This window comes from Ricinus communis, chromosome 5, assembly GCF_019578655.1.
Source record: "Ricinus communis isolate WT05 ecotype wild-type chromosome 5, ASM1957865v1, whole genome shotgun sequence".
Taxonomy (NCBI): Eukaryota; Viridiplantae; Streptophyta; class Magnoliopsida; order Malpighiales; family Euphorbiaceae; genus Ricinus; species Ricinus communis.
In genome coordinates, this window is record NC_063260.1 from 11,730,944 (window position 1) to 11,758,190 (window position 27,247).

At 32.6% G+C, this 27,247-nt stretch overlaps 2 protein-coding genes and 1 long non-coding RNA gene across 11 annotated transcripts; 2 read left to right on the top strand and 1 right to left on the bottom strand.

Moving 5' to 3' along the window:
• Positions 1-70: 70 nt before the first annotated feature.
• On the bottom strand, positions 71-10,270 carry LOC8283307 (protein ACCUMULATION AND REPLICATION OF CHLOROPLASTS 3, chloroplastic). 7 transcript variants are annotated; one of them, XM_015720984.3, is made up of 17 exons: positions 9,578-10,217; positions 9,425-9,483; positions 8,405-8,469; positions 7,635-7,769; positions 7,395-7,443; positions 6,525-6,637; positions 6,376-6,447; positions 5,628-5,738; positions 5,188-5,369; positions 4,078-4,362; positions 3,878-3,960; positions 3,520-3,758; positions 3,364-3,426; positions 2,181-2,285; positions 1,976-2,113; positions 573-739; positions 71-262 (listed from the first exon to the last, which is right to left on the bottom strand). In XM_015720984.3, the coding sequence occupies exons 1-17, from the start codon at positions 9,916-9,918 to the stop codon at positions 190-192; spliced, it is 2,280 nt and encodes a 759-aa protein (XP_015576470.2). In that variant the 5' UTR covers positions 9,919-10,217; the 3' UTR covers positions 71-189. The 7 variants fall into 7 exon arrangements, with proteins under 7 accessions (XP_015576470.2, XP_015576469.2, XP_015576468.2 ...); XM_015720983.3 differs by having other exon boundaries at positions 3,364-3,758; positions 9,437-9,483; positions 9,578-10,219; XM_015720982.3 differs by having other exon boundaries at positions 3,364-3,758; positions 3,890-3,960; positions 9,578-10,218.
• A 4,364-nt stretch (positions 10,271-14,634) lies between these two features.
• LOC107261468 lies at positions 14,635-17,237 on the top strand. The gene is made up of 3 exons (XR_001535406.2): positions 14,635-14,829; positions 15,012-15,068; positions 16,326-17,237. It is a non-coding gene; the product is annotated as an uncharacterized LOC107261468 (long non-coding RNA).
• Positions 17,238-19,330: 2,093 nt separating this feature from the next.
• On the top strand, positions 19,331-25,379 carry LOC8283306 (protein indeterminate-domain 5, chloroplastic). 3 transcript variants are annotated; one of them, XM_048373992.1, is made up of 4 exons: positions 19,331-20,123; positions 20,413-20,809; positions 22,645-23,912; positions 25,048-25,379. In XM_048373992.1, exons 1-3 carry the CDS (start codon positions 19,901-19,903, stop codon positions 23,858-23,860), a joined length of 1,836 nt encoding a protein of 611 aa, XP_048229949.1. In that variant the 5' UTR covers positions 19,331-19,900; the 3' UTR covers positions 23,861-23,912; positions 25,048-25,379. The 3 variants fall into 3 exon arrangements, with proteins under 3 accessions (XP_048229949.1, XP_048229948.1, XP_002521878.1); XM_048373991.1 differs by having other exon boundaries at positions 19,333-20,123; positions 22,645-23,918; XM_002521832.4 differs by having other exon boundaries at positions 19,338-20,057; positions 22,645-23,918.
• Positions 25,380-27,247: the final 1,868 nt, after the last annotated feature.

Genomic DNA, 27,247 nt, shown 5'->3' on the forward strand with positions numbered 1-27,247 from the left:
TAAGGGTCAAGACCCTTTAGCGGATAAAGAAGGAAAGTAACACTCAAGCGCGAGATTCACAGAACAAGAATTCTAAAAGTGCATGTTCAAAACTTTCAATATGCTCTACTGTACATAAAACAAAGTCAAAAGTAAAATAATTGAAGGATATACAAACAAGTGAAAAAATAAATTAAAATTAGATAATACTTATCCAGAATCAGTATCTGAGTGGAGTTTCTTCCGGCTCATAAGAACACCCTCATCCCATATCTCAACACACCTGTAAAATGAAGAATTGATTGAATAATATATCACGTAACTGGAGCTGCATGGTGTGTAACCAAATAGAATAATTATTTTAACAGCAAGTGTTGTGTTAAATCTGAAATCAGTAATTGAAACCAATATATGCATGCCAAAACTGTAACATAAGAACCTATGGTCCCACATCAAATAGAAGTGAACACCTTGGCAATTAATTGTTTTTTTAAGGTCGATTAGTGGTTCCTTTATCTTCTCCCTCTTCTCTCTCTCTCTCCCTAAAATCTACATTTGGAAGGAAAAGAGAGGCATCCATAATGACTACTGACCTTTCTCCATCCACATCAATACAAAGAAAGTGACCATGTCGCCATCCATCTCGGAAATGGCCGAAAAACACTTTACCGGACTTTGAATAGAAGCGGCTTTCACCATTAGCCTTTCCCTTCCAAAAATTCGCAAACCATCGATCTCCAGTGTGGAAATAAAACCAACCCTACATGATAACAGAAATCTAACCATCTAGAGTTTATAAAATAAAAATCATTTATTCCTTGACAATAACAAAAGTTCCCTTCAAACTGATCGAGCAGGAGACTTGAGGAAAAAAATTGCACTTAACAGTAAAAACTAATACTTGTGGAAAACATACAAAGCCACAAGGCGCCCGATAGCGCACATTACAATTATACATGAAAATGGTTTAATACATACAGATGTTTTTTTCTCAAATATGTATACATGTATGTTTGTTCAAGAGTAAAGCTACTCGCTATTGAATTAACTCTACAAAAAAAAAAATCACAGTACATATAGAAATCTATGTCTACCACGTTAACAATTACCACTCTATTGAGCATAGTGTATCAAGAAAATTATAATCTCATGTCCCAAAAGAATCCCATGTATTTATTTTGATTTGTAAAGTTATTGAAAACACCCTTTCTCTCTCTCACTCTCCAAGAAGCTCTCTCAGGTTATAGGCTGGTGATGCCCCTCTTTCCTATTCTCTTGTGTATTAAGTTTCATAGTCTCCTATAGTTTCTAGCCTTAGAAACTTCAATTTTGGAGTCTTTCAAGACTTTTAATGGGTCTTTTGCCAGTCTTCTAATTTTCTTGCAGTGAAAGTAATTTGATCTTTCATCTGAGTCTTCAAGACTATAGAAAAAGTCCAAAATTAGGTTGTACTGAGCAAAAACAAGAGTAATTTCTTAAAGACAACAATAAACTAAAAGGATAGCTCAAGGTCTTTAGCATCAGGAATGGATCTGGTTGTTGGATCACCTCTTAGCTTGAGGAATCTTCCTACTCTCTCTGGTTCTGTAGAAAATTACTGTGCTTCTAGCTTAGCAGGAGTAATGCTTTGGCGCTCAATGTCTTATAGTGATCATTCTAAGAAACATTTTCATCAAACATTGATGCTTATTCTGTTTGTAGGCTTCCATAACTCTTGAACTAACCCTCTGTTTCAGTTGATTTACATCAGGTTTGTTTGATCTCAGTTTGTTTTTTTTTTAGCTGGGTTGAAGTATTCCACTCTAAACTTGAATTCCTTCCTTTATTTTTGCCTTTTTAGACTTATAGTCACGATATCCACTTTCTGTCCAGAAAGGAAAAGGGATATATGTACAATAATTTATATGTAGTGCTGATTTCAATGATGAAGTTAATCGAATTGGCCCATGCTATTGTGAATGCTGTCACTCAAGTTAACAAGTAAAAGGTAACAAACCTTGCCATGCATCATGTCATCCCTCCATGATCCCTGGAACACATCTCCATTGCTGAAGTAGAATGCACCTGGACCATATCTCTTACCATAACGCCACATCCCATCATATATGCTTCCATCTTCAAGGATAAGTTGGCCCTACATAAATTGATTAGGTTTATTATTTTAACCACTAGCAAATTAAACATCATCCCAAAGTTTGTACCTTTCCTTCAGGAAGACCACCTTGGCACCGCCCCCTGTAGACCCCTCCTCTATACTGCATCTCTGTAACAGGATTCCACTTTTTTGGGAAGTCTCGCTCAGCTTCCTGTATGAAGCTAGAGAATCAGAATAGAAGTTATGGAATGCTAAAAAGATGGATTAAGTTCACTTATAGCGCAGCAGGAAGGAAAGTATAAATCTCGGGTTTACAATTGCCTCTAAAGGTCCAATGGTTTTCTTCTCATTCATTTATTTATTTTTTTTGGATGGGACAGTAAGAGTATCCACGACTTAACAATTGTCCTTCCTACAGGAAGTTGGTGGTTGATTATTCCCTCTCTTTGTGATCTTAAGGGCACACCCCAACGAAGGACACAAGGCGTGGAAATCACATTTAGGGAGTAGGGGTAATGTTGTGAATTCACCTTTGCTGGAAACTCAGTGTAGGAGTCTTTACGACAAGTTTTGAGTCCTATTCCTCATGGTTTTAGAATTACTCTATTCCTATAAATACCTTTTGTTCTAGTAGTTTTTTTCAAAGTTTTGCTTAATAAATTAACGGCAGTTTTTGCTATTTAGAATTCTGCAACCCGATTTGACCCCGGATGTGAAGCCTTACACCCTGAGGTGTGACTCCCTTTTCTTTGAGATTTTTCTATCATTTCTTTGTTTCTTTCCTACATCAGATCAAAAATATCAGTTTCAAACCTTTATTTTTCCCCGAGATTACATGTAGAACAGCTTAACATAAATCTGTCCTAGATCGCTGGCCTGATGCATCTAAGAGATTTTTATTCTCTGAAGAAAGATTCAAAGATTTGAGCATGAGAATAAAAGGCTTATACTAACAGGGAAAAAATGGCCACATCAAAAATAAGGATAAGCAACCAATTGCAATCAAAAGAAAAGAAAAAGTGAATGAAAGCCTATGCTATTGTAAACGAGCTCGCCAATCCTCATGCACCCTTCTAAAGAAAACCATAAGCATAACATCTTAATTAATTCAAGTATAATACTCAGAAGAAGGATATATTAATCTTATTATAACAACAGTGGAGTAGAAATTTTTGTCATCCAACTAATAGAATAGTGACTTTGCAGCTTAATATTGAAGTCAAGTCACCAAACTTAATCGATCTAAGGGCTTCGCATGCAACCCAAAAAAACAGGAATTAGTAGATTACCAGCATAGATGCAGCACGAACAGAGAGAACTCCTTGCTTTTTGGGTGCATCAGCATTCCTACTCTTTAACATTGTAGAAGCATTATTATAAAAATCCCTTACTAATACAAAACCTGCATCACTTAATGCACCCCAAGAAGAGATACTGGAACTAACATGCTTTTGTTCTTTAACAACTCCCACAGTTTTTGGCTCTTGGAAATCCGCAGCATGTAAGAAATTCAGACCCTCCTTAGACTCTTCTGGAGACCTTACACCGACTGGGAGGCGGAAGATGCTTAGAGTATCAAGTATTGAAGTATCGCCAGCCCTTTCTCTGGCCCACTCTTGTGCAATCTGGTATCCCGGTCCCAAGTTCCAACTAATGAGTGGCTCCCTCTGAAGAGCAGGAGTTTCTGCAGAAAATCATGTAAACATGATTAGATAATAAACCATAATGCAAACCCACTGCCAGTGCCAGGTGCTTTGACGGGCAAAAGTGAAGAGAAATGAATCAACTATAACTGAGATTAACCTTTTGTGCTACCTTCAGTAATTTCATTGTAAGAACTGGTCCTAGCATCTAATGAGACCAACTCATTTTCTTTAGCTTCATTACTGTAACTCACAACATAGCAAAAAAACAAAATTCAAAACTTGGAAAAAATGGTGCATTATGTGTGGCAGACAAAAAAATGGAAAAGAAAGCTAAGAGGTAGAAACAACCAGATCTACCTTGAACTGTAGAGATCATAGTAATTTCTGCTTGGTTGTGTTTTACATTCCTCAGAGTGTTTGTCTGTACCTTCAGCTATTTCTTCTGCAGAATTTCTACTTTCCATTGCAGTCAGTTCTGGTAAATTTGTCTCTGTCGAAAGTTGTGCATGTTTGGGTTCATTGACTCCTTCATTATCATTTGATTTTTGATGTTGCCTCCTCAAAAGTTTAGAAACAAAGGGGAAATGCTGGGCCAGTCTGGACAGCAAGCTACTTCTCTGATGAGTTTGTATTTCTCTGCAGCTGGTAATTACATTAAGATTTACAACGCAACATTAGAGAGAAGTTAAGCATATTTAAGTCACTGGAAATGAGGATGAGAGTTCTTGTCAGCATCAGTAAGCACTTGATGCAGCCAGGAAGTGCCACAACTAAATCAAATACCAAACACCTAAGAATAAATAATGAAACAATAATAACAATAGCAACAAAAAGTATTGAGATCTGGCAGTAGTTGTAAGGTCAGAATTCTATATCAAAGACGGCTAGATTGAGACTTGAACCTCAGAAGAACATGAGGTTTTAGAGTAAAGCTCTAACTTTAATTGTGTTGAGAAATAATTGTAGGAAATATAGTCATAAAAGAATATCTATACTAGAGCTGGATCAGATAATAATTCTCAGCCTTAACCCTATTTAATCAAAAGCATTCATCTAACTTTGCATGCTAGTCACATGACTATATTGTTGACTACAATAAACTAGGACGAACTTAGTACTCAAAATAGCATTACTGGTAAAGTGTATGCACCTGCGTCACATTGCACAAACCAGCCATTATTATACTTTCATAATCATTGTGTAACTGCATCTAGAAGAAAAAGACTGCCTAAAAAAGTTCTCAATGTTGTGAGATTAGGATTTATTTTCACATGTCAATACTAGGTTGAGATTATTAGTAAAATTGGAAACAAATTGATAACCTGAATAAAATCGAATAAATAATGATTGCCAATAAAACACTTTAGGGATACAGCAGAGCATATCAAAGGATATGAAATCATCTAACCGATACCAACTGAGAAATAAGGGCCAATCTCTTAGCATCTTATCAATAAAGATTCTTACCTCAGCATAATAATAGTTGTTACAATCATGTTGCTATCCAGATTAGGCTCATGAGCTGAAGAAATAATAATTTCCCCCATGTATTTTGCAGTTTGATGAAAAGTAAGCAAAGAGGAATCTACATCTCTATTTTCAATAAAATCTGAACTTGCAATATTGCATATAATGATGCCATTTGAGTTCTGTAAACAATAAACAAATAGAAAAAAAAATTAGGGATAGGACGAAATCTTGGAGTATATATATGCCACAAGAAAGAATGATAATTTAATCCTAGAAACAATGACTTGAGATAAGAAAAGTTATTTTTAAAATGTCTATCAGCAAGGAAACAAGAAGAAAGCCATAGTTTTCTAGGATAAACAATATGCAGTTTGCATTTGTTAAACCAGTCAAGTCAGAACTTCACGTGTCTCCACTGAAATGAACTTTAATCATACCTCTAGACCAGCTCCGATAAAAGGGCAGTCATATAGAGCTTCTAAAATCGAACTTTTAACGCTGTTACCAGCTCCAAATCCAATTTTCGCTTCTTTGTGGCTTTCCAGAATCTGTGCATGATTGATTAGCCAATAAAGGTTAAGCAGAAAGGAGGAAGGAATAGAAACAAAATATAATAAGCTAGGAACATGGAATATTATACTCATGTTTTGGGATCTTTTAGCAGGATAGAAAAGGAGTGGATAATTGTCATTCCAAGAGATAGGAAAGAAAAGAAATGAAAGGCTAAGGAGTTTCCTAGGTTTGGAACTTAGAACAATGGAAAAGAATTATTAGCATCAAGGGTACGATAGACATATTAAAAAAAGTACTTTTTGACTTTGATGGAGGGATAACTCTTATTCCCTCAAAATTGAGGGAATAAAAGAGTGGGGTTTAAGGGATCACTAATGCCTTCTTATCCTTTCTTTTCCCACCTCATTAAACTCCCGAACAAAAGATTATGTGATATCCCATGCCCATGTTCTTGTACTTGTCCACTCCCATCCCTCCATCCAAACTAAGTGCAAGTGCATCCACACATCCGTCAAATTCAAATTCAATAATTTACTTTTAAGATTTAATAATTAGCTGAATAATAGCTAAACCAGAAATCACAAGTACAATTCTGAATGGAGAAAAACAAGAAAAAAATTAAAATAACTAAAATCACTAACTTGCATTGATGGGATGGTCATCAACCCTTACTTTCAAAACTTCTGAAATTGTCAGTTCCTTCACATTATTATGCAGTGCAGCAAATAGTTTCAGGTGCATCTCCTGAAAATATCAGCAATAGCCAAGTTAAAGTACAGCAGGAATTTTTGACAGCCAAAAAGTAGAAGAGACATACATACTGAGATGAGAATCGAGACAGCATTCATGGCCAACAAAACAGCAGTATTTGCAGTCTTCAAAGCCTCGTCTAGGGTGACCAAATCCTTTTTGAGTAGTGTATCAGTGTCAATATCTGTATTATTGAATACACACAGCCGCTTTTAGCCTATGAGTCTAGTAGCATTACAAAGTAGACTGATGGGAAAATTTTGATATTGATGGAAAAGCAAAAGATGATTAAAACTTAAACAGTTATTAAATAAAAACTCATGAACTTTGGCAAACTAGCAACACAAGTTAATCCCAACTGGAACAATGATAATGACAACCTTAAGGATTAGCTTTCAAAATAGGCTTTTAGGCTACAACCTTCTTTCAAATTTTCTCTTGGCTCTTACCTTTTTCAAAAAAATCAACTCTAGATCTTGTACACGTAACAGATATTAGTTCTCATTCTAGCAATTGTTATTTAACCTATCAATTATCTCCCTCCAATGTCAAGGTAGAAAGAGCTACCCTCACGATCTCAAAGACAAGGTATCTGGTCTAGCCCAGAAAACCTCTTTGTTTCCTGATGCCCCAGGTGCCCAGTAGATAACCTCAACCATCTTGTTAAGTCAGAGAACTAGAACAACCTTCTCTCTCCTACCAGGAGGGTCCACTGATCTATAATCCCAACCCAACCAGGTGCTATACAGAGGATGCATATTGCTCTTTGCCACTTGGGTGGTCCATCCTAATGATGTGACTAGCAAGGACCAACGCATCCCAATAGGCATCCTGGAGAAGTCCAGGGAACAACTAGCAACAACCATTTGTCATCTGTTTGACAGTTTTAGAAGAGAGCAAACAAAATGCCTAATTACCTAAATATATAACACATCACTTACCAATGCAAAAGTTTGTATACTCTTGAATTTCTCCTACCAGATTTTTCACCTGTAAAGTGAATTGATGATTAAAATTGCAAGGAACTAATTACACAGGCATTAGAGAATAGTATCTTCAACTTAATTGAAAACCAAATAGAACAATTGTGAAAGTTAAATCGGACTCATGTTTCCAGTAGGATTTTCCTATTTTATCAAAGAAAAGAAACACGTCAGATCAGCTCCCCTAGTAAGTGTTACCTCATCTTGGCGCCTTTGTCCTTCAAAGCTGAAAGGCCTCAGACAAATAGCAACAGCAAACCCATCTGTAGATCTTACAGTTTTGAGTATATCAATTGCTGTAAGATGATCCAAGCCATATCCTGCACTAGCAACCTAAGACAGCCACAAACATGCATGCATGTGCAGCAAAAGAATGTCAGAGCATAATTATGCCACTCAGGCCATTGAATTGCAAAAGACAGGAAAGAAATTAGGACAATGGAATAGCAAATAGAAAATCTCCAATAGGATACAGTACAAGGACGTTTAATATAATCTTTGTAATCCATGTTTCCACCAAATGCTTCTTTCTTCAAAGACCAGACAGGGGAAGATAGACTCACATGTATGAAACATAGACTCAGATCTAGGTTATATGAAATGAATCTGAACAAAATAGAATACAGATACCCAAGTGCTTTAATTGTTTTTCTTTCTAAGGCAACATGCATATATTAACATAAACAGGACGTTTTAGTCACTTGACTAGCTGAAATTTGTAAGTAAATATAATTAAAAGCATTCAGAACAGAACTGTAAACAGATTTAATACTACATCATATCAATGACCACCATTCATACCCATGCAAAGCATATAATTTCCATTGATTTTTCTTCTGAATGATAATTTCACTATATGGAATATGATGTCATCATTATTATTCTTCACCATTTCCTCTAATAAATAAATGTTACTTCATGTTTATCAAAAGACGAGCATGAAATGGATAGGCAAGGAATGTACAAACAAGTATAATAGCCTTTGAACATGATTGCAGAAACTGGGAATGTTCCAAAACCCTCGGAATAACATCTGCAAACATGAAAAATAGATGATAAGAATAGAAATCCAAAGAGAATTTTTCTCCAGGTTTAAAGGAATAAGAGAGAAATACAACAGATTTTAAGATATATCCACTATTAAATCAATGACAAAATAGAATAATGCAAGACTTATACAATCATGTCTGCAATCAGCTACACAAAAGGCCAAATTGTCATACATATAAAAGAATCTTCTAAAGATGCCAAAAAACTGTAATCTAAGATGAAGAAGAAACATGGCTCAACACATGCATTTTAGAGAAAATGCTTTGTCAGGTTTTCTCATCTCCACTCCAGAATGTTCTCATTTTTTCTTTGATATTTTTTTTAGTTTCTTTTTCTTTAATAAAAAAATTTTCAACTAAGACAAGGAAACAGTGAATTTGAAAAGAACGAGAAGGTTTCCTTTAGAGCAAATGTAAATAATAATAATAATAATAGAGTGAGAAAAATGAAAAACAAAACTAAAACAACTATCAATACAGAAGGTCTCTAAACTTTGCTGGTTCTTGTTGGTTGCCTGCTAATGAAACAACCTCAGTGTATGATGTGTAAAAGACCAAAACTGATGCCAAAAAGAACAACGCCATAGGCAACAGATTATCATTAAAAAAAACCCTAATGTCATGCTTTAACCAGACCTAATAAATCAATATAGAAAAACAACTTATTTTCTTCAGGACAACTTCATATCATACATAAATTTCTCAACGTACTGCTTAATGCTTTTACAAGTTTTCTTCAAGAATCTCAAAGGAAACTATATGTGTTCATGTTACTGCTTGCTGCCCTTCTTTTCTAACTCATCTGCTTGTAAATGCAATGTTCATCTTGTTTATTCAGTACATTACATCAAAAATCTCCATTTGATGATTCTTTTTTCTTTGCTCAAGTCAATTGTATCAAATATTATGAACAAAAAGCATATAAAATGTTAATAAAACCTTTTTCAAAACCTCTTTCTTGTAATCGCACGTTCAATGAATCTTTAACATGAATATTCCTGCAAAATTTTTTAGAAAAATGCTTATTTACTAGCACATAAGTCAATAATTCAAAAACTATAACGAAACAAGAGTAACTAATTAGGTAATTACCAGAATCGCAGCGACGATGATAATTGAAAAGGTGAATCCGAGCAAAAATCAAGAACAGAATCTATTCTACTGCCTATTCCAATCACTTCTACAAACTTAGATTCGCTTAAGAATCTCACACTATCATCACCTCTAAATTCTGTTCTATCATTTCCTTTATATTCTAAACTTCCCGCAATTCGAGGAAAGCGATTATTATTGCTATTACTAATAGAACTCACTCGCTTATTGAAATGTATCTTACGGAAGAAATGGTTGTAGATAGCGGATTTTGAAGATATACAAGACAAAGAGACGCGAGAAACAGATTGAAAGGTAGTGAAAACAGATTGATACTCCATTATACAGTAACTGAGCTACATTTGGATTAGGATTACACTGCTACAATATAATAATATCTGAGTTATTGCTTGAACAGTAATATCTGAGTCATTGGATGGACATGGAGGAGCGAGCTATTAGAGAGGGCAGAAAAAAAAATGTGAAAAATTGAGAGAGATATTTCAGGTTGGAGTGCTGCCCACTGTGTTTTTTTTTTTTTATCTTTATACCAAATATAAATAAATTATTTATATTTAATAGTTTATCTGTAGTTTATAGTCTGTTAGCTTTTTTATTAATAAGAATATATAAAATAATTTCTTTAAAATAATCACTAATAAAATATATATCTTGTTTTGAAAGTTTTATGGTAACTTTATTTCTTTACAAAATAAATTTTGATCTATTAATAGTTCTAATAAATAAATACAAATCTATGTTATAGAAGTTGTCCAAGTTAGAAATGGGAAATGTAAGGTACCCGCCTAATAAGAGGTGCTCAAACTTGGCTAATAAGAGGTCCTTTGGGGAGGGGAGTATACTTTTTGTGTGGAGGCGTTTAAGTAACGTCCTCGCAACCCAAAAATCTATTCACTGAAAAATGTGCGTTATCACCAATATGTAAAACATGTGGATAGGAGGAGGAATTTGTCTTACACTGTATAATTGGGTTTTCTCATGCAAGGGCTATATGGTTTGATAGTAATATGGGTTTTATCCCTGCCGGTAACCAATCGGCAAATTTCCCATCTTGGTAGTTTGGTCCGGCAAAAGCTCTTGGAAGAGCAAGTGTTGACAGAGATATGGAGTCGATGTCCATGACCGGTTGGGAAGTATGAAAGGCAAGGAATGTGTTTAAGTTTTAAGGGGGAAGATTTGAACCCTAAGCTGACAGTGTGGAAGGTGGCTAGATGCTTAATAGAGTTGAGGGATGATTGGGAAGAGACCGTAGTAAATCCGAGTGCTTATTTATAGCCATCCTCAAACGCCTAGTAAGCCTGGGTGGAGATGCCCTCCTCAATGAACGTTCAAAGTGAATTGTGATGCTTTATTTAAAGGAATGACCAGCCATAAAAGTATACTTGGGTTGTAGAGATGCTTCAAGTAAAGTTCTAACTGCAAAAGTGAGATAGTGCAGTGTAGATCAGCGTTGCGGTAGAAGTTGAAGGGATTAGGAAGACTGTCAGGTTTGTGCAATGATCTAATTGGAGTTTTTGTTGTCATTGAATCTGATTCACAAGTGGTGACTAAAGTAGTCGAGGGCAATAGCAACGACACTCCCCCGAGAAATTTTGTCCATAGTAGAAGAGATCATCCATTTTTTGTGTCATTCTACTAATATTGTAGTTTCTCATATCAGTAGAGACGCCAACAAACTAGCTAATTGATTGGCTAAGAATGCTAACAGTTTTAATTCTAGTTTGTATTGTCGGTACTTTCATGGTTTGGAGGTTCTCCTAAATGAGGATGTAACTGTCTCTTTTGAATAATGAAGTTATTTCATTCTCAATTCCAAAAAAAAAAAAATCAAACTCATTTAAAATATATAGTTATTTAAATTTATTAAAAAATTTAACTTCATCATTTGTATCTATCTCAAATCGGATTAATACAGCTCGCATATTTCAGATTTATCCAAAATTGATTATATTTTATAGTTATAAACATATTTTATGCCTATTAACCAAATAATAAGAATCCTATAAACTAAAAGTGGTTATATAAAATTTGGATAACAAAACCGATATCCACTTAATAAATTCATTTAATGTATAAATATTAACAAAATTAAATTAAGAAAATAATATATTATAATAAAATAAAAATATTAAATAAATACAGTAAGAAATTAACAAAATCTAAATTAATTAACTAAAAATAAAAAAAAATACAAGTAAAATATTAATATTAAAGGCATATCCACTGCCGCAAATATAATTTTGAATCCTATCCGATTCTGCAGTAGATATCAAAAAATTAAACTCATACCCATCTTAAATTTAATTATATACTTTAAAAATCCGTCCTATTAAAATCGAGTAAAATTAGATATTAGAAAAATACATCCATTATCATCGCTAGTTTAAGTTGCTGCTACTAGTGTTCTGAGCTTCCTTTTCCCCCCAATTTATTGTATTATGATTTGCATGACGAGCTCGTTTTGGTGGGGAAAATAATAGAAGCTCTTATAAAAGAATTAATTGGACGTCAGACAATAAGCCTAAAGCTAAGTTTGGGTTTCATGAAGGCAGAAATGTGGCTGTTCTTGGTTAAATAGGATTGGCGTATGCTCGTAACTTCTAACTAGTTATAATGCCGTTCTTTTGCACGGGCAATTTTTTATAATTACATATTATATATTTATAAATCTATAAATAAGATTGATTATATATAATTTTATAATTTTTTGATAAATTCTTTCTTTAGTATTTGTTAATTAAAAATTAATAGATAATAATTAATTATAAAGTGTTCTTTTTATTATAATCATTCATACATATATAAGGCCAATACACGTCAACTATGCTATTTATTACATTCTTAATTATATTTATTAATTTATTTATTAATTAAATTTTCTTATATGTAAGCTTTTTTAAATAAAAATTCAGCTATAATTTTTTTTAAATTAAAAAATATCTATAATTAAAATAATAATAATCATAGTTTTTTATTACATACATTTAATTTATTTTCAATTAAATTGTATATACATAAATTTATTTTTAAAAAAGGAGCATATTATAATCTTTGAATTAAAAAGTGCTTATAATTAAAATAAATACAACAATTACGAAGATAAACAATTAATATTCAGTTATAAGACAGGTAAAAAAGATTGAATTCTAATTGATAAATGTGAGAGTGAAGTGCATGGATAGAATATAGGGGTAGCATATAGTGCTTAAAAATAAAATCATCCTCCGGTCCAATCAATACTGAAATATCTTCAATAAACCATTTAAGTAACATTCTTTCACTTATAAATTATTTATATTTAGCAATATAATTTTTAATATTTTATATTCCTTGTTACCATAGTATCTCCAACATTCATAAAAGTATAAATATTTCTTTTAGACAGAATGCATATTTAACATATACTTTAATTTTCGATTTAATTACATAAATATCTCAACATATATTTTTTGTGATATTTAAACACTTTTTAATATGTAGTTTTATTCAATATCTCTATATGTATTATACATAAATATTTTAATATTATTATTAAATAAAATCCAATTATTGAATTAAATCAAAAATTAAAAGTATTTAAGAAATTAAAAAAAAACAGATTTTAAATGTTTATTAGGTTACTTAAACCAATTAAATTTTGAATAGATTAATCAGTATTTAAGGAAAGGTATTTATCATGTGGTAATTAGTCCAAATCTGACGGTCAATATATTGTCATAAAAGTATATACTATCTTCCAGCCACATGAATGGTAGGTCCACCTCCTGACAGTTATACTACTTAATCTGGATTCAAATCCAAAAGGTTCTTTTTAAAAAAATAATAATAATAATTCAAATATTTTTTATTTTTTTCAATTATTTAACAAATTATTATTGGGTAATAACAATTTAATATATACGTGCAAGGGTGTTAGTTTTCTCATGAAACAAATGAGTCTTTTTTAGAAATTAATACTCTTAAAGCAAATTACTAATCTCCCCCGAAGTAAAGATTTAAGGACTACCATATAACACATTCAATATAAAGAAACTAAAATGTGTTAACATAAGGAAAAATAATCTAAAACGACCTATTTCAGCTTGAAACTATAGATACATAAATATAAATTTTGTCAAAAATGAACTCTTTATAATTTGCTCATTATTTTTTTACTCCATAAAAAATTACTGCTAAGAGTCCTTGTCCGAGACACATATTCATTTAAAAGAATTACATTAAATTTGAATAATATTGAAATTTCTCTCTCTCTCTCTCTCTATATATATATATTGTCTTTTACACACAAAAAATCTTCAATAATAAATACACACATCCAAATCTAAAAAAAAAATTGAATAATCAATTTCAAAAAAAAAATTCCCTTATTAGTCGGAGTACAAGTGTACTCCTTGATCTTTAGTAAAGGCGGATTAAGCCAAAAATATATATATATTTTTTTAAAAGTCTCATTCCTGTGTTTGAGTATTCCGGTTTCGATCTTCGGACCCACCTCCTCTTTAAGAAGGAAAAAGAATCCGTGTGCATAAGGTTTTGATACCTATCTAAAGTTCTCCTCCACTGCTTGACAAATATTTTCCAGATGTACCAAAAGATCATCTACAAGAAATCGTTTCCTTTTAGTTTTGTGAGGAAGGGCTCTGTCACACTAGTATGAGGCTTCACAAGCTTATTCCTGCCTCGATCGGGCACACTGGGTCTCCCATCTCTCTAAACTCTCCCACGGTCTCATTCCAAATATGAGGTAGAAACTCGTCTCACGTACGGTTCGAAGGCTGAGCCCCACCCCAGCATTAATGGTGCGACTTAAGTCAACTAACACAAAGAAGATACAGTTCACTCAAATCCAAATCTAAACAAGAAAATTGAATAATTAATTTAAAAAATAGAAAAATTTATTTTTCTCAAAGAGGCGTTTGTCTCGTGTCCGTAATGAATTAAATAATATTATATAATATAAAAAATATTTACTCTTTTCTATATATATATGGCATATAGGTCCACTGCAAATTATTAGTATATATGGAGCTCATTTCTCTGTGTCAAGCAGGTTTAGATTTCAAGCTTATTCAGTAGTTTTTCGATCAACCCTAAAAGCACAATTAAAAATCTCATAAAATTTATCAGAAAAGGGAGGATATATGCAAAGTTGAAAGCAAATCGTGTAAAGAGTTGAAGCGAATGAGATGGTAGATTGTAAAAATTATCAACATTTCATCCTACGAAACCAGGTAGGAAACTAAGTCCTATCTTTAGAAATTTCAAGGGTTAAAGATTAATTAATCCACTTTGTTTAAAGCATAGAAGTAAATCCAATATGCAAATCTTCTTTTTATGCATAAGATATGCAAAGATTAAGCCCGATACCATGAGGGATTTTGTTTTAATTGACTTTCTTTATCTTTGTTTGAAGATGGAATGGGCTTAAAACAGTTGAATCTGAAGGGAAAAATTATATCTGCTTCAACAGGTAAGAAAATTTTCTATCGACCATTTCAATTTCCTCCTCTTGTTTGGCTTATTATGTTTTATCTTCAAGCTTCAATTCTCTTTGATCTTAATATTGAGCTATTAAAATAGGAAAATATATTTCCCAAACCTAATCTCCAAAATGAAGGTTTTTTGTGTTACACAATTTTATGTATTGTTAAAATAAAAAATCCCTATGATATTCTACTTGGATTAAAAAAAAAAAGATGACAAAAGTTTTAAATAATTGTATTAGAAATAAATTGATGATGTAAGACATTCTAAATAAATCTATATATCTTTTAAGTTATTTGAGGTTTTGCTATTATAAAAATTACAATTTCTGTTCATATCCTTTTCTATTTTTATTATTTTTATTTGGATATATATACTTAATGGGTCTACTCTGTCTTGAGATGGATATACTCATTTAATATTTTTAATTTTTAGGTGAGATATATATTAAATTATATATCAGAATTTGTATTAAATGAAAAATATGTAAAGATACGTTAAGATATCAAAAGGACTAAATTGAGATATTTATAAAATTATATTAGAAGGTAAAGTATTAAACTGATTAAAGTTCGGGTATATGAATATATATTATATTATTTTTCAGAAATTCTTAGCAACCCATTTTTTTATACCTAAATTCACATTCCAATGTCATTGAAGGGAATCCTATGGGCCCTTCCTTTTAGAAGGGGATTTGGAACCAAAAAGAATTCAGTTTAATTTATTGGAATGAGAGATATCTAGAAAGAGTTAAATTTGTAAATATTTTGAATATTTTAAGAAATACAAATAAAATTTGTTTTATAATATTAAGTATTTTATGTAATATTTTGTTAAAAAAATATAGAAATCCAAGTAAGAATACATAGAAAGAAAAATGAATTTAGAGTTCCAATTTAAAATTTTAATTACCTTAAATTCTCCTATTCAGATGCATTTCAATTATTGTATAATTGTTTTTGTTTTTTTTTTTTTTTTATCTTTGAAATAATGATGCATGAGAGAGAGGTAATGAGAAGCTCATCACTTGAGGTAATTTTAGTTTACTTATTAGTGGTAATTAATAGGTTTAAGGATGAGTTCTTGAAATTATGATTTCTCCAAGCTCTCAATCTTCATTAATTATTTTGTGTGTAACTGATGGATATTTGGCAGTCGTTTCTTTTTATCCCAATATGCTTTTGGATTGGTGTCACAATTTCTTTGTTTATTTATTTATATTTTTTGTTTGCCCAAACAGTATGGAGTACATACAATCCTGAACTTTCAAATAAGAATTCATAATCCTGTGAGTGTTTCCCGTGCGTACTCTTTTTCTTCTGCTTATCACTTATGTTCTCTACCAATGTATTAATTTTCTTCTTATCATAGGTTTACATTCATAACAAAGCTATGCACAAACTCAGTTTAGCCTCAAATTCCTTTTTCTTTTAAGAAAATAGTTACCGGCTTTGACCCAAAATGTTAAAATTTCGGACACAACTCTTGTAGCAACACCCAACTAGTATAAAAACCATGGTAGACTAACCCAAATGAAGCGTAGGCATCCTTTAATTAGCATATAAAAAGAGGCCCAATCTAAGCCCAGTAACTTAAGTTCCAGGCACAGAATAGGTGTTGCCTTTTTATAATAGAATGGGGACACTGGAAAAATACGATACCATTGACTTAAAAAAAAAAAAAACAATTTGATTTAGGTAATAAGATAAGCTATAAAAGGAAGAAAATGGAAAAGAAGCCAATAGCAGTATCCCTGAAAAGAAAGATGCCGCCGTTGTTGGAAACAAAAACTCAGCCCATGTCCATGTTCTAACAGAACCTGTTATACTTTGTGCGTCGTCGTTTGTTATGTTCTTACTCTCTTACATACTTTCTCCTAATCTTTAATATAATTTGTTAATACAAACTCGAAACTTTTGGTTTCTAGATAAAGAAAAACTGAAGACTTGTTAGTTATAAGAATCACGGGATAGCTTTTTAATTGGAGTAATAAAGCGGTTATGATAGGCTATTTCAACTTGGCCTGCATGCCATTTAGGTTGATTATTACCATTTGACCTGTCATGTAAGTTACAAGTAAATTCCTCCATATCTAAGGTTTTGAATAATTTAATATACTTGACCTTTCTTTTTCACTGTAAACCCTCTTGTCAAACACCAGCAATCCTACTGATATACATAGACTTATGTAATCAGTGGATATGTGTGTTCCAAGCAATAATTTTTTGATTTTTATATATGTAGGATGAGTTTAATTTTCTGTTTGATGCCTTGTTTTGAGTCCCCCCCGCACGAAAAAAGAGTTCATACTTTTACCTATACATTTGAATTATTGAGATCCTCTCTTGTTGTTTTAAAATAAAAAATTAAAAAAAAAAAGTTTGTCTCTATTAGAAAGAGGAATGAATGTCTTGATTGATATTTCAAATAAGATTCGAGGAATATTATCTTCGTAAAATATATACATGTTGGATGAGGGTACATCACTTAAACCTGTAATTGTATTTCCAGTGTACTGAATTTTTTTTTAAATAATATTAAACCATAATTTCAGCCCAATTAATTTAATCAAAGCATCTCCAAGAATTTCCATCGCAATTTAATAATCTATTGGGTATCTACAGAACTAATTGATTTAGTATTTAAACAAATGTAATACACCCATAAAATTACAGCCTCAGCAAATTGTCAGCATGAGTAATGACAGTGAAGTAAATGTTATGGTTAACCTGTCACTGTTATAAAAGAATGGCAAGTTTGATACTAACAGCTATACATTCTTCTTTGAGGAAAATAAATTAGCTGGATCAAGGAATGAGAAACTGTCTATCTAAGGATTTTTCTTTTAAAAAATGGATATTAAAACAGTCTTAATCATATATATGGCTTCAAAAGAATCATACACAGAGCACAGATTTCACTTTATAATATCATCATCTTTTGACTAAGTGAAGCTCTATAATTTCACTTATATATATAATGTATATATGTATTTATAGCATCTTCGTCCTCTTTTAAAACCCTTGTGTAAATTTTCTCTAACCCTCTCCTAATGATTTATGGTCAAATTTTACTTGTCATTTTGTAGAAATAATAGGATGTGAATATACAAAAGTAATTAGTCTGAAGCCAGGAGCCTAAAATTCAGTGTGAAAATTGTTTATCCTCAGTGGTTGGATTAGGTCGCTTCTTAGGTCTTGAATCTTGATTGCGATTTTCCAACTTTTTTTTATGTTGGATGACATAACTACCCTTGTGTGTATATATATATATACACAAACAGAAATAGAAAGAATATATATATATATAAAATGTTATTCTATATATTACCTTGATGTGACTACCAGGCCCCCCATTGCATGTAACCGAACCAACCAGATAAACAAGCACAATAAACTGTGTTGCTGACCAATTTTCTTGCCTTGACATGCCAGGTAAGAAAAATGATTAGTGTAATAAAATCGGTGCATAACAAGTGCTATAATGAATTATTAAATTTTTACGAAATAGAAATAAAAATGACTCAAGTGACTGTATATACCTTAAAGGGAAAATAATAATTTAATTAACATGTAATTAACATATCTATAATTGCCCGTCTATTAACTCAAGAATTACTGTTGAGAGCTTCAACAATCACCAATAAGAGAGATTAATTAGCTTAATGAATCTGAAGCTGCGTATATCAAAACCTAGGGTTAGAATTAATTTGTATAGTGTTTAAATCAGACAAGCTATCTTTGTAAAAGCTTAGTCCAGCCATGTGTGTATATGGTCTTACTCAGTTTGATTATATTTTTTAGATAAGAGAGTCAACTGAAAGTACTCTCCCAATCAACTCTCAGGGGTTTCTGCTACAACTCAGAGCCCAGTTTCCCAATGCACTAAAACAAAGCAGTGTGTATGGATTGAATAACATTTTGATTGTTGGTTTCTTTTTTGCTTTTTTCAATTAAGAAAATAATGTTTTCTTGGATGATTTTACAAAATTTCAAAAACTATGTAGTTTCAGCTTACATATATTTTAACAGTCAGGTCCACAATGAGAAGGAGTGATGAAGGAAAGTTTGTCCGCAAGTGAATAAGAAGATACGAAATGAGAGAGAGAGAGAGAGAGAAGGTGTAGCTGTTCATGCTACCCTCACGCACCATACCCATGTCGTTATATGGCTATGGATTGGGTCCACCGACTTGTAGGCCTTACCCTCTACTCTCTCTCTCTCTCTCTCTCTCTCTCTCTCTTAATTTCTCTCTCAATTAAGCTTAAATTTCATTTATCAGGAATATCATTTAAAGCCAGAAACACTGAAAGAAAAGAAAAATGAAAAAGAAAGGGAAAAAAAAAGGAGAGGAAAAATAGTTTTGATGTAATATGTGTTAGCATATCTGCATGACACCAAATCAAAGAAGAAAGGCATAGTAACCTCACTTGTTCAAAATCTGGCATTTAAAACAAAAGAAACTGTAGTATAGAGAAGAGGAATCTAATGCCCCATGGGGTGTATCCTATTTTCTTTTCTTTCTTAATCTCACCATCATCATCCTTTTTGTTTCTTGATTTTATAATCTTTCTTTGTTACTTTCTCTCTCAGTCATTTTAAGGTTCTCATTTAATCAGTATCCTAAAGCTTGATTAAGCTTTTTCTTTTTTTCTTTTTATTGGACTTTTTGAGTTAAAAAGATTTGAAAAAACTTAAATTGCATGTAGGGCTGTGTGGTTTGTAGATTATAAATTGATTTGGCAATTGAAGGGATTGGAGAAACAAGAGCAGAAGAGGTTCGAAAGCAAGAACAAGAAATTGTTTAGAATTGAAGATGGCTACTTCTTCTTCATCAGTACCTTTCTTTGGAATTAGAGATGATGAGCAAAACCAGATGAAACAACAACATTCCTCAACACCAACTTCATCTTCAGCTCAAGCCCAAGCTCCAGCTGCCCAGAAGAAAAAGAGAAACCAACCTGGAATGCCAAGCAAGTATCACCCACAATTTTATCTAAATAAGATCCATCAATACAGCTTTGATAAGAAAAGAGAAGTTATTTATCATCTATAAGCTAACGCTTTCATTCAATTTTCTTCCAATTTGCTTCATATTCTTCTTCTTTTTATTTCTTGAAAGAGAAACTGTAAAAAAGTTCCAATCTTTCAAGTGGAATAGACATGGGTGTGTGTCTGTAAGTAGTGCTTTTAAAATCCTTTCTTCTTTCTGCTTTTGGTCTCTTCTCGAATTTGAGACTTTTTTTCAATCCTATGTAGTTAATTCTTTTTTTTTTTTGTTGGTTTAGAGTTTTCTACTAATTTGTTGTTTGGCATTTTCCATAACAGATCCAGACGCAGAGGTGATAGCACTATCTCCCAAGACCCTAATGGCAACAAACAGGTTCATATGTGAGGTATGCAACAAAGGGTTCCAAAGGGAGCAAAACCTACAGCTCCACAGAAGAGGACATAACCTGCCTTGGAAGCTAAAGCAGAAGACTACAAAAGAAGTGAAGAGGAAGGTCTATTTGTGCCCTGAGCCCACATGCGTCCACCATGACCCTTCTAGGGCTCTTGGTGATCTTACTGGTATCAAGAAACATTATTCTAGAAAACATGGTGAAAAGAAATGGAAGTGTGAGAAATGCTCTAAGCGTTATGCTGTTCAATCTGATTGGAAAGCTCATTCTAAAACTTGTGGCACTCGAGAATACAGATGTGACTGTGGCACTCTCTTCTCAAGGTAACTAATCTTTGTTTTGTTTTTCGGTTATTACAACTCAAGGTAATTCACTTGATCATCCATTCAATTATAATACTTCTTCTCCAGATTCTAATTAATGCTATCTTCTCCATCTATCATCTTCTTCTTTATATTTTGTACTATTGACAGATGTATGTGTATATATATATATATGACTAGTAGTTGTAGCTAGTAGTACTACTATTCACCTGCTTGTTTTAGGGTTGAAGACTCCTTGAAAGTTTTTTAGCCTTTTTCTTTAGGTATTTTGTGATGAGATTCTTTTTATCTCTTGTTAATAATATCAAATTTATTATTGTTATTGTTATTATTATTATTTGCACTTCGTAGTGGAGATGGTGAAAGACGCAGAAAACATGCTCCCACGTGAACAAATCTCAATCTCTGGAAACTGCCATGGCCACAGAGAGTTTTAGAAGTGAGAGGGAAAGAAAGAAAATAATTAAAAGAAAAGAAAAGAAAAAAACACTTCCATCTTATCTTTTCTTTCACCTCGGAACCACCGCCCCTTTTGGTTTTGGTTGTTTACTTTTTCCTATTCACGTGTTGCTATGCCAAGTTAAAGGACTTGGTGTTTGTGTTGTTTACCATGTTTGTTCTCTTATGGGTTGGCTAGATGTGATCAACCCTTCTGTAATCTAGCAGATACTTCTTTTCATGATAACGTAGGCCCTAACCAACCTTCTTCTTTCTTTAACTCCCTCTCTCTCTGTCTCTCTGTCTCTCTCTCTCTCTCTCTCACTCTTTTTCTTTTTCTTTCTTTCTCTCGCCATGGCTGGAGTTCTTGAGAGCTGTGGTCTAACGGTAAGAGAAATTGATTGAATTCATTGACTAGGGTGTTCAAGAAAAGCAAAAATGGTGAAATGGGGTGATGATAAATTTTCAGTTAGTTTCTTTGTTTTGGAAAAATTTCTATAATGGAAATCGATGTATCTGTCATCAGCCTCTAGTTAGCTACGATCGACCTCAATCTTGCATTTAAGATAAGTTAGTAGTGGAAAAGGTACAAGTCTTGAAATGGACTTGTTGATTGACTGCTTTTCATGATGTTGAATACATTCTCTAGTTGCATTTATTGAGATGCCAGTTCTTGAAATGGCATTCCATGGGTGATTGGGTTAATCATTTTTTTTTTTTTTAAATATATTCTCTGGTGAAATTCCTTATCCCACCTACCCTCCATTATTATGTTTTCTGTCCTCTATGCAAATTATAGTTGAACTTCTTCGTTTTCAAGTCCTTCTTTATCCTCTTTCTTTATTGCCCACTTTGGTCTTTCTTTCTCTTATAAACCAATTATCGTTCTCTTCAATATTATTCCTCTATTTCTTCTGTTAAAGATAACATATTCTTCTCTTTTACTCTTGTTTTTTACTCCTGAAAAAATAAAACACAAAACCCGGGAGGCAACAATTTTGCTAGTGGAATTAGATAGCAGAAATTCACAACCATTGTCATTGTGACCACGTACATAGAGGGCCTTCTCCTAAGATGGGACACATCAAACAGGAGATGTGTAAGCTAAAAATGGACTGCAATAACTCATAAAAATCTTCGTATGGATTGCGTGTCTATCATTCCATCAAGTTGATCATCATTTTCTTTCATGTCTCTATTTGGACTATATATGTTGTGGGATCATATTAATACAGTTTCTACAAGACACCACATGTGCCTAGTGGTAGATACTTTGTCATATTTTTACAATTTTCTTTTCGATTTTCAACTTCCAAGGTTAATAATTTCGAAAGTCCATAATTTTAATGTTAAATCGGTGATCTAATTGCTCCCTTCCCTAATGATTGTTGTTGTAGGCGTGACAGTTTTATCACTCATAGAGCCTTTTGCGATGCATTGGCACAAGAGAGTGCTAGAAATCCTCCTACCAACTTGAACACAATTGGCAGTCACTTGTATGGAGGTAGCAACATGAGCTTAGGCTTATCTCAAGTGAATACTCAAATTTCATCAATGCAAGACCAATCAAGTGACATTTTACGCCTTGGAGGAGGTAGCCGGACCGGACAATTTGATCATCTTCTTCCTTCATCAATGGGGGGTTCAGTGTCATTTCGACCATCACCACCACAGCCCATGCCCTCACCTGCTTTCTTCATGCAAGAACCAAACCAGAATTATCATGATGAACACCAAGCTCAACAAGGGCTGTTGCAAAATAAACCATTTCATCATGGGCTAATGCAATTCGCTGAACTTCATAACACCACCAACACCAATCCTCCTGCGTCAAATATTTTCAACCTCAGCTTTCTTTCCAATAGCAGCACAACAAGCAGCATTACTAACAGCAATAATGCCAACAACTCGAACAACAGTCTGCTAATGTCCAACCAGTTCAGCAACCAAAATGGTGCCAGTGGCGGCGGCGACGGATCAACTATGTTTTCAAACCACATAATGGGTGATCATCATCAAATGAATTCAGGTGTACCTTCTCTCTTTACATCATCGGTTCAAAAAGATAACACAGTACCTCATATGTCAGCTACAGCACTACTTCAAAAGGCAGCTCAAATGGGTTCAACTTCAAGCACTTATAGCGCCTCATTGCTAAGAAGCTTTGGTAGCTCATCATCTTCAACTGGAATGAAATCAGCAGCAGCAAACTTTGGTGAGATTTTCAGTGAAAACGATCAGAACAATCTTCATGACCTAATGAATTCATTTGCTGCCACTGGAAATTCTTCAATTTTTGGACATGGACAAGAAAACCCTTATGGTACTAGTGGTGGCAATCTTGAAGAAGCAAAAATGCATCAAGGTTTGAATGCAAGTATTGGTGGATCTGATAGATTGACAAGAGACTTTCTTGGAGTTGGACAAGTAGTTAGAAGTATGAGTGGAGGTTTCTCACAAAGAGAGAAACAGCGACAGCCACCACAGCAGCAGCAGCAGCAACAAGGCATAGATATGGGTGGCTCTTCCTTGGATTCAGAGAGAAATATTGCTGCTGCGGCTGCGGCGGCGCCGACAAGCCAATCTTTTGGAGGAAGTGGGAATTTTCAGTGAAGTCATAGAAATAAAAAGGATAGATGATCTGGCGGATAAGATGAGAGAAAAAGTACGGGTACGTGAAAAAGAAAAAAAAAACTTAAATAAGTGGCTTTTTAAATGATTATATATGATTGATTAAAAAGTAAAAGAAATTCTTGATTTCTGTAACCAAAAAAATATGTTTTGATTTCATTGGTAAATGTGCTAACTTCAACGCTTTTTACTGTTCATTTGGAGTTCTTGGTTTTGAAAAAAAAAAGAGAAAGAATTAATAATGTTTTTTTTTTTTTATATTTAATTGGTGTGTCTCTGACATAGTTTCTATGAATGGGGACAGTCTTGAAAGAGTACATGTACATATAGGTGTTTGTTGTTTCTCTGCTTGTCCTTTTGTTTTCATTTTCCTTTTTCTTGTTTTAACCTTTTATTAACACACATATGCGTATATATATCTGGCATAGATTCGAGTACTGCTCTCCTTAGGATGCTCAAAACAAGATGTCTTTTCTTTTCCCATATAGCTATTTGATTCTTAGGAAGACTTAATCTTTCATAACTAAGTGTAATTTAATTTCATAAGCTTTTAGTCCACAACTAATTTTATTATTATACTTAAAAAACCAATTCATACAATGAGCCATTACATCAACAATATTGTAATAACTAATTAAATATTTATAAAATAAAAATAAAATTAATTAAAATAACTATAAAATAATATTATATAATTCTTCATGTAATTTATCATTAGTTTTCTCTTGTTATTGCATTGGAATTATTATTTAGACAACTAGGTGAGTGAGCTAAGGGAACAAGAATGTTGATGTAGGGATAGGTTTTCCCATTCTTTTATCTCTTTTTCTTCTTTGCTCAAATTGCAGATGGCAGAAATTTGTACTACTTCCCAAAAGACAGGACATTAGAAGCCCCACCTCCATGCAATAACAACTACGATTGAGACCCTTTCTACTGTTTTACTACCTAATGAGATTTTATGTATATACATCGAAAATATTGCATTCAGTATCTAACTAGCTTGTTCTAAAGTTGTTTTCTTGCTAAGTCAATTTAATAATCAGCCCAAATACACACAGTTATTTAATAACAGACCATTTTATTTTCCTGCTTGGAGAATAATCTCCTATCATGGGTAGATATTATACATGTTACTAATCAAATCTGTGTTTTCTTTTTAATCGTAGGGACTGCTACTTGTTCCATGAAAGGCATTAATTTTCTATCGGAGACAGCATGCAGCGACTCAGACAATCTCAACTGCCATGAAGTTTTAATATCAGACAGCTGAATTTTGTTTAAGCTGTTTCTTATCTTCTTCTTCTTGCTTCCCCCCTCAACTGTACCTAGGGGTTTGATCAATTTCATATTTTGGATAGTGACTTTAGTTGCAACCTTTTTCCTGTCTGCTTTTGAATTGATATTTTTGCTTTCTTTTTTCTAATCGTTACAGTAATATAGAAAACAAAAGGTTCAGGAACTTCTAGTCTTATACATAAATATATGCCTTTTTAGACTATAGTATTTGTCATGGTCTTTCATGAAGGGTCCATATGCATGGAAAACTTATAACAAATTCTGCTAGCTACATTAATTTTTCAGGAAAACATCCGGTTAGGAATGGAATTATTACATGTTTTCTTTGTCTAGATATGCTACGGAATCTTGACTCTAATATATGTATATTTTACAATGTTAGTGTTCCCATTTTCAGACCCAAAAAATGTCTCCTCTTTTCTTTCTAATCCTTAATTACTTTTCATATGGTTTCATTCTTTTGATATACCCATTTTGGATGTAACAGATTCTTAGTTTCTCAATTTGCGATTTTGCATTAAGCAGAAATCATTTTCATATCCCTTGGAGGTCCAGCAGATTCCATATTCCTCGTGAATCTTTGGCTTCAATGTAGGAAGATTTCTTGATAATGTGCATTGCTAGATAGGACACCTTCATTGGATTTTTTGCAACTTTTAAAATATTTAAAAGAGAGAAAAAAAAAAACCATGGAATGCAACATGTTCTTTATTAGATTTCCTTGGATCCCATTGCCAACATATAGGTCCTTAAGAACAACTTTTTTTCCAGACATTTAACTGAAGAAAACATCAATTATGTATTTGTGACTGTACAGTGTTTATGTGTCGTGATATCTAAGGCAGCCAGAAGCTGCTGGAATGAATACAAGAAGAAAAAGGTCATTTCCATTATTTGGTACTTTGTATTATGTTTGCCTAGTATTTTGCCATCTCATCCACATTTTATTGTATCCATGAATTTTCTTGCCATCATTAATTTAAATTCTTGAAGGAGAAGATAAAAGATTTTTGCTGTGTGTACTCATCAATGATTTGAATTTAATGATAGGCCAGAAACTCTTATCACAGAATGAATACCGTGAGCGACAGGAATCTCTATGGCCACAACAGAGAATGCCATGTCTGATTATGTCTGTCATTGTGTAAATCCTTAGGAATGATAATCCACGAAAGTTTCGTTAATAAATCATTATTTTTATTATTTTGATTATAAATGATTATTGTTATTATTTTAAAGACTGATTTTTACCTATTTTTTTAAATATACCATCACTTATAAATTTTAGCATTTTGATTTATTATTTTTCCATTTTTTTACTAAATTTGCTCAAACTCATTTAGATGATGCAATACACAGGTGTCTCTTTTTTTTTTTTTTTTTTACCAATATGGAATTTAGCCCTAACCGATCCTATCTATCATAATTTTTGGTCATTTCACAAATATATCCTCATCATGCTAAACCATGCTGTTTTATTAATTTTTGGTTCTTATTTCTTATTGATTTTGTATGAATCATATATATGTTTTGATTGAATTTGTATTTTATTATGTAATTCTTCTCTTTTTATAAATATAAATCTCTCTTTTTGTTTTCCTCTTTAAAATCTATTTTTTCATAAACACAGTTTGATTTAAAAGATTTTGATAAAGAGGAGAAGATAGAAATGATAATTTTTTCTACCTTTTCTCTCTCTCTCTCTCTTTTTTTTTTTTTGTATTTGATTAATGAAACAATGAAGTTTAGATTGATGAGGGTATATTTATTAAAATAGCCAAAGGTCATATGATAGATAGTAAAATTTTGATCAGAGTTGGATTCCATACTGGTAAAAAAAGAAACATAAATGTATGACATATCATCAAAGACACACGCCTAAATAAGCTTAATAGATTTGATAAAAAATGTAAAAGTAATAGACCAAAATGCTAAAACTTCAAAAAGGGAGTATATTTTGCAGAAATGACAACATAGATGGAATTGTTTTCTCTTATTTTAATGTAAGTAGTTTTAATTTTAAGAATCTTGTAGGTATAAAATTGAAAACCGTACTTAATTTTCAAATTA

Coding starts and splice junctions, on each gene's coding strand:
- LOC8283307 (XM_015720981.3), bottom strand. CDS start 9,918: ATGGAGTATCAATCTGTTTTCACTACCTTTCAATCTGTTTCTCGCGTC. Junction 8,470..9,424: donor AGAAAGAGGTTTTGAAAAAG/GTTTTATTAACA, acceptor TCATGTTTGCAG/ATGTTATTCCGAGGGTTTTG. Junction 3,759..3,877: donor TACTGAAGGTAGCACAAAAG/GTTAATCTCAGT, acceptor GATTTTCTGCAG/AAACTCCTGCTCTTCAGAGG.
- LOC8283306 (XM_048373992.1), top strand. CDS start 19,901: ATGGCTACTTCTTCTTCATCAGTACCTTTCTTTGGAATTAGAGATGAT. Junction 20,124..20,412: donor CTTTGATAAGAAAAGAGAAG/TTATTTATCATC, acceptor TTTCCATAACAG/ATCCAGACGCAGAGGTGATA. Junction 20,810..22,644: donor TGTGGCACTCTCTTCTCAAG/GTAACTAATCTT, acceptor TTGTTGTTGTAG/GCGTGACAGTTTTATCACTC.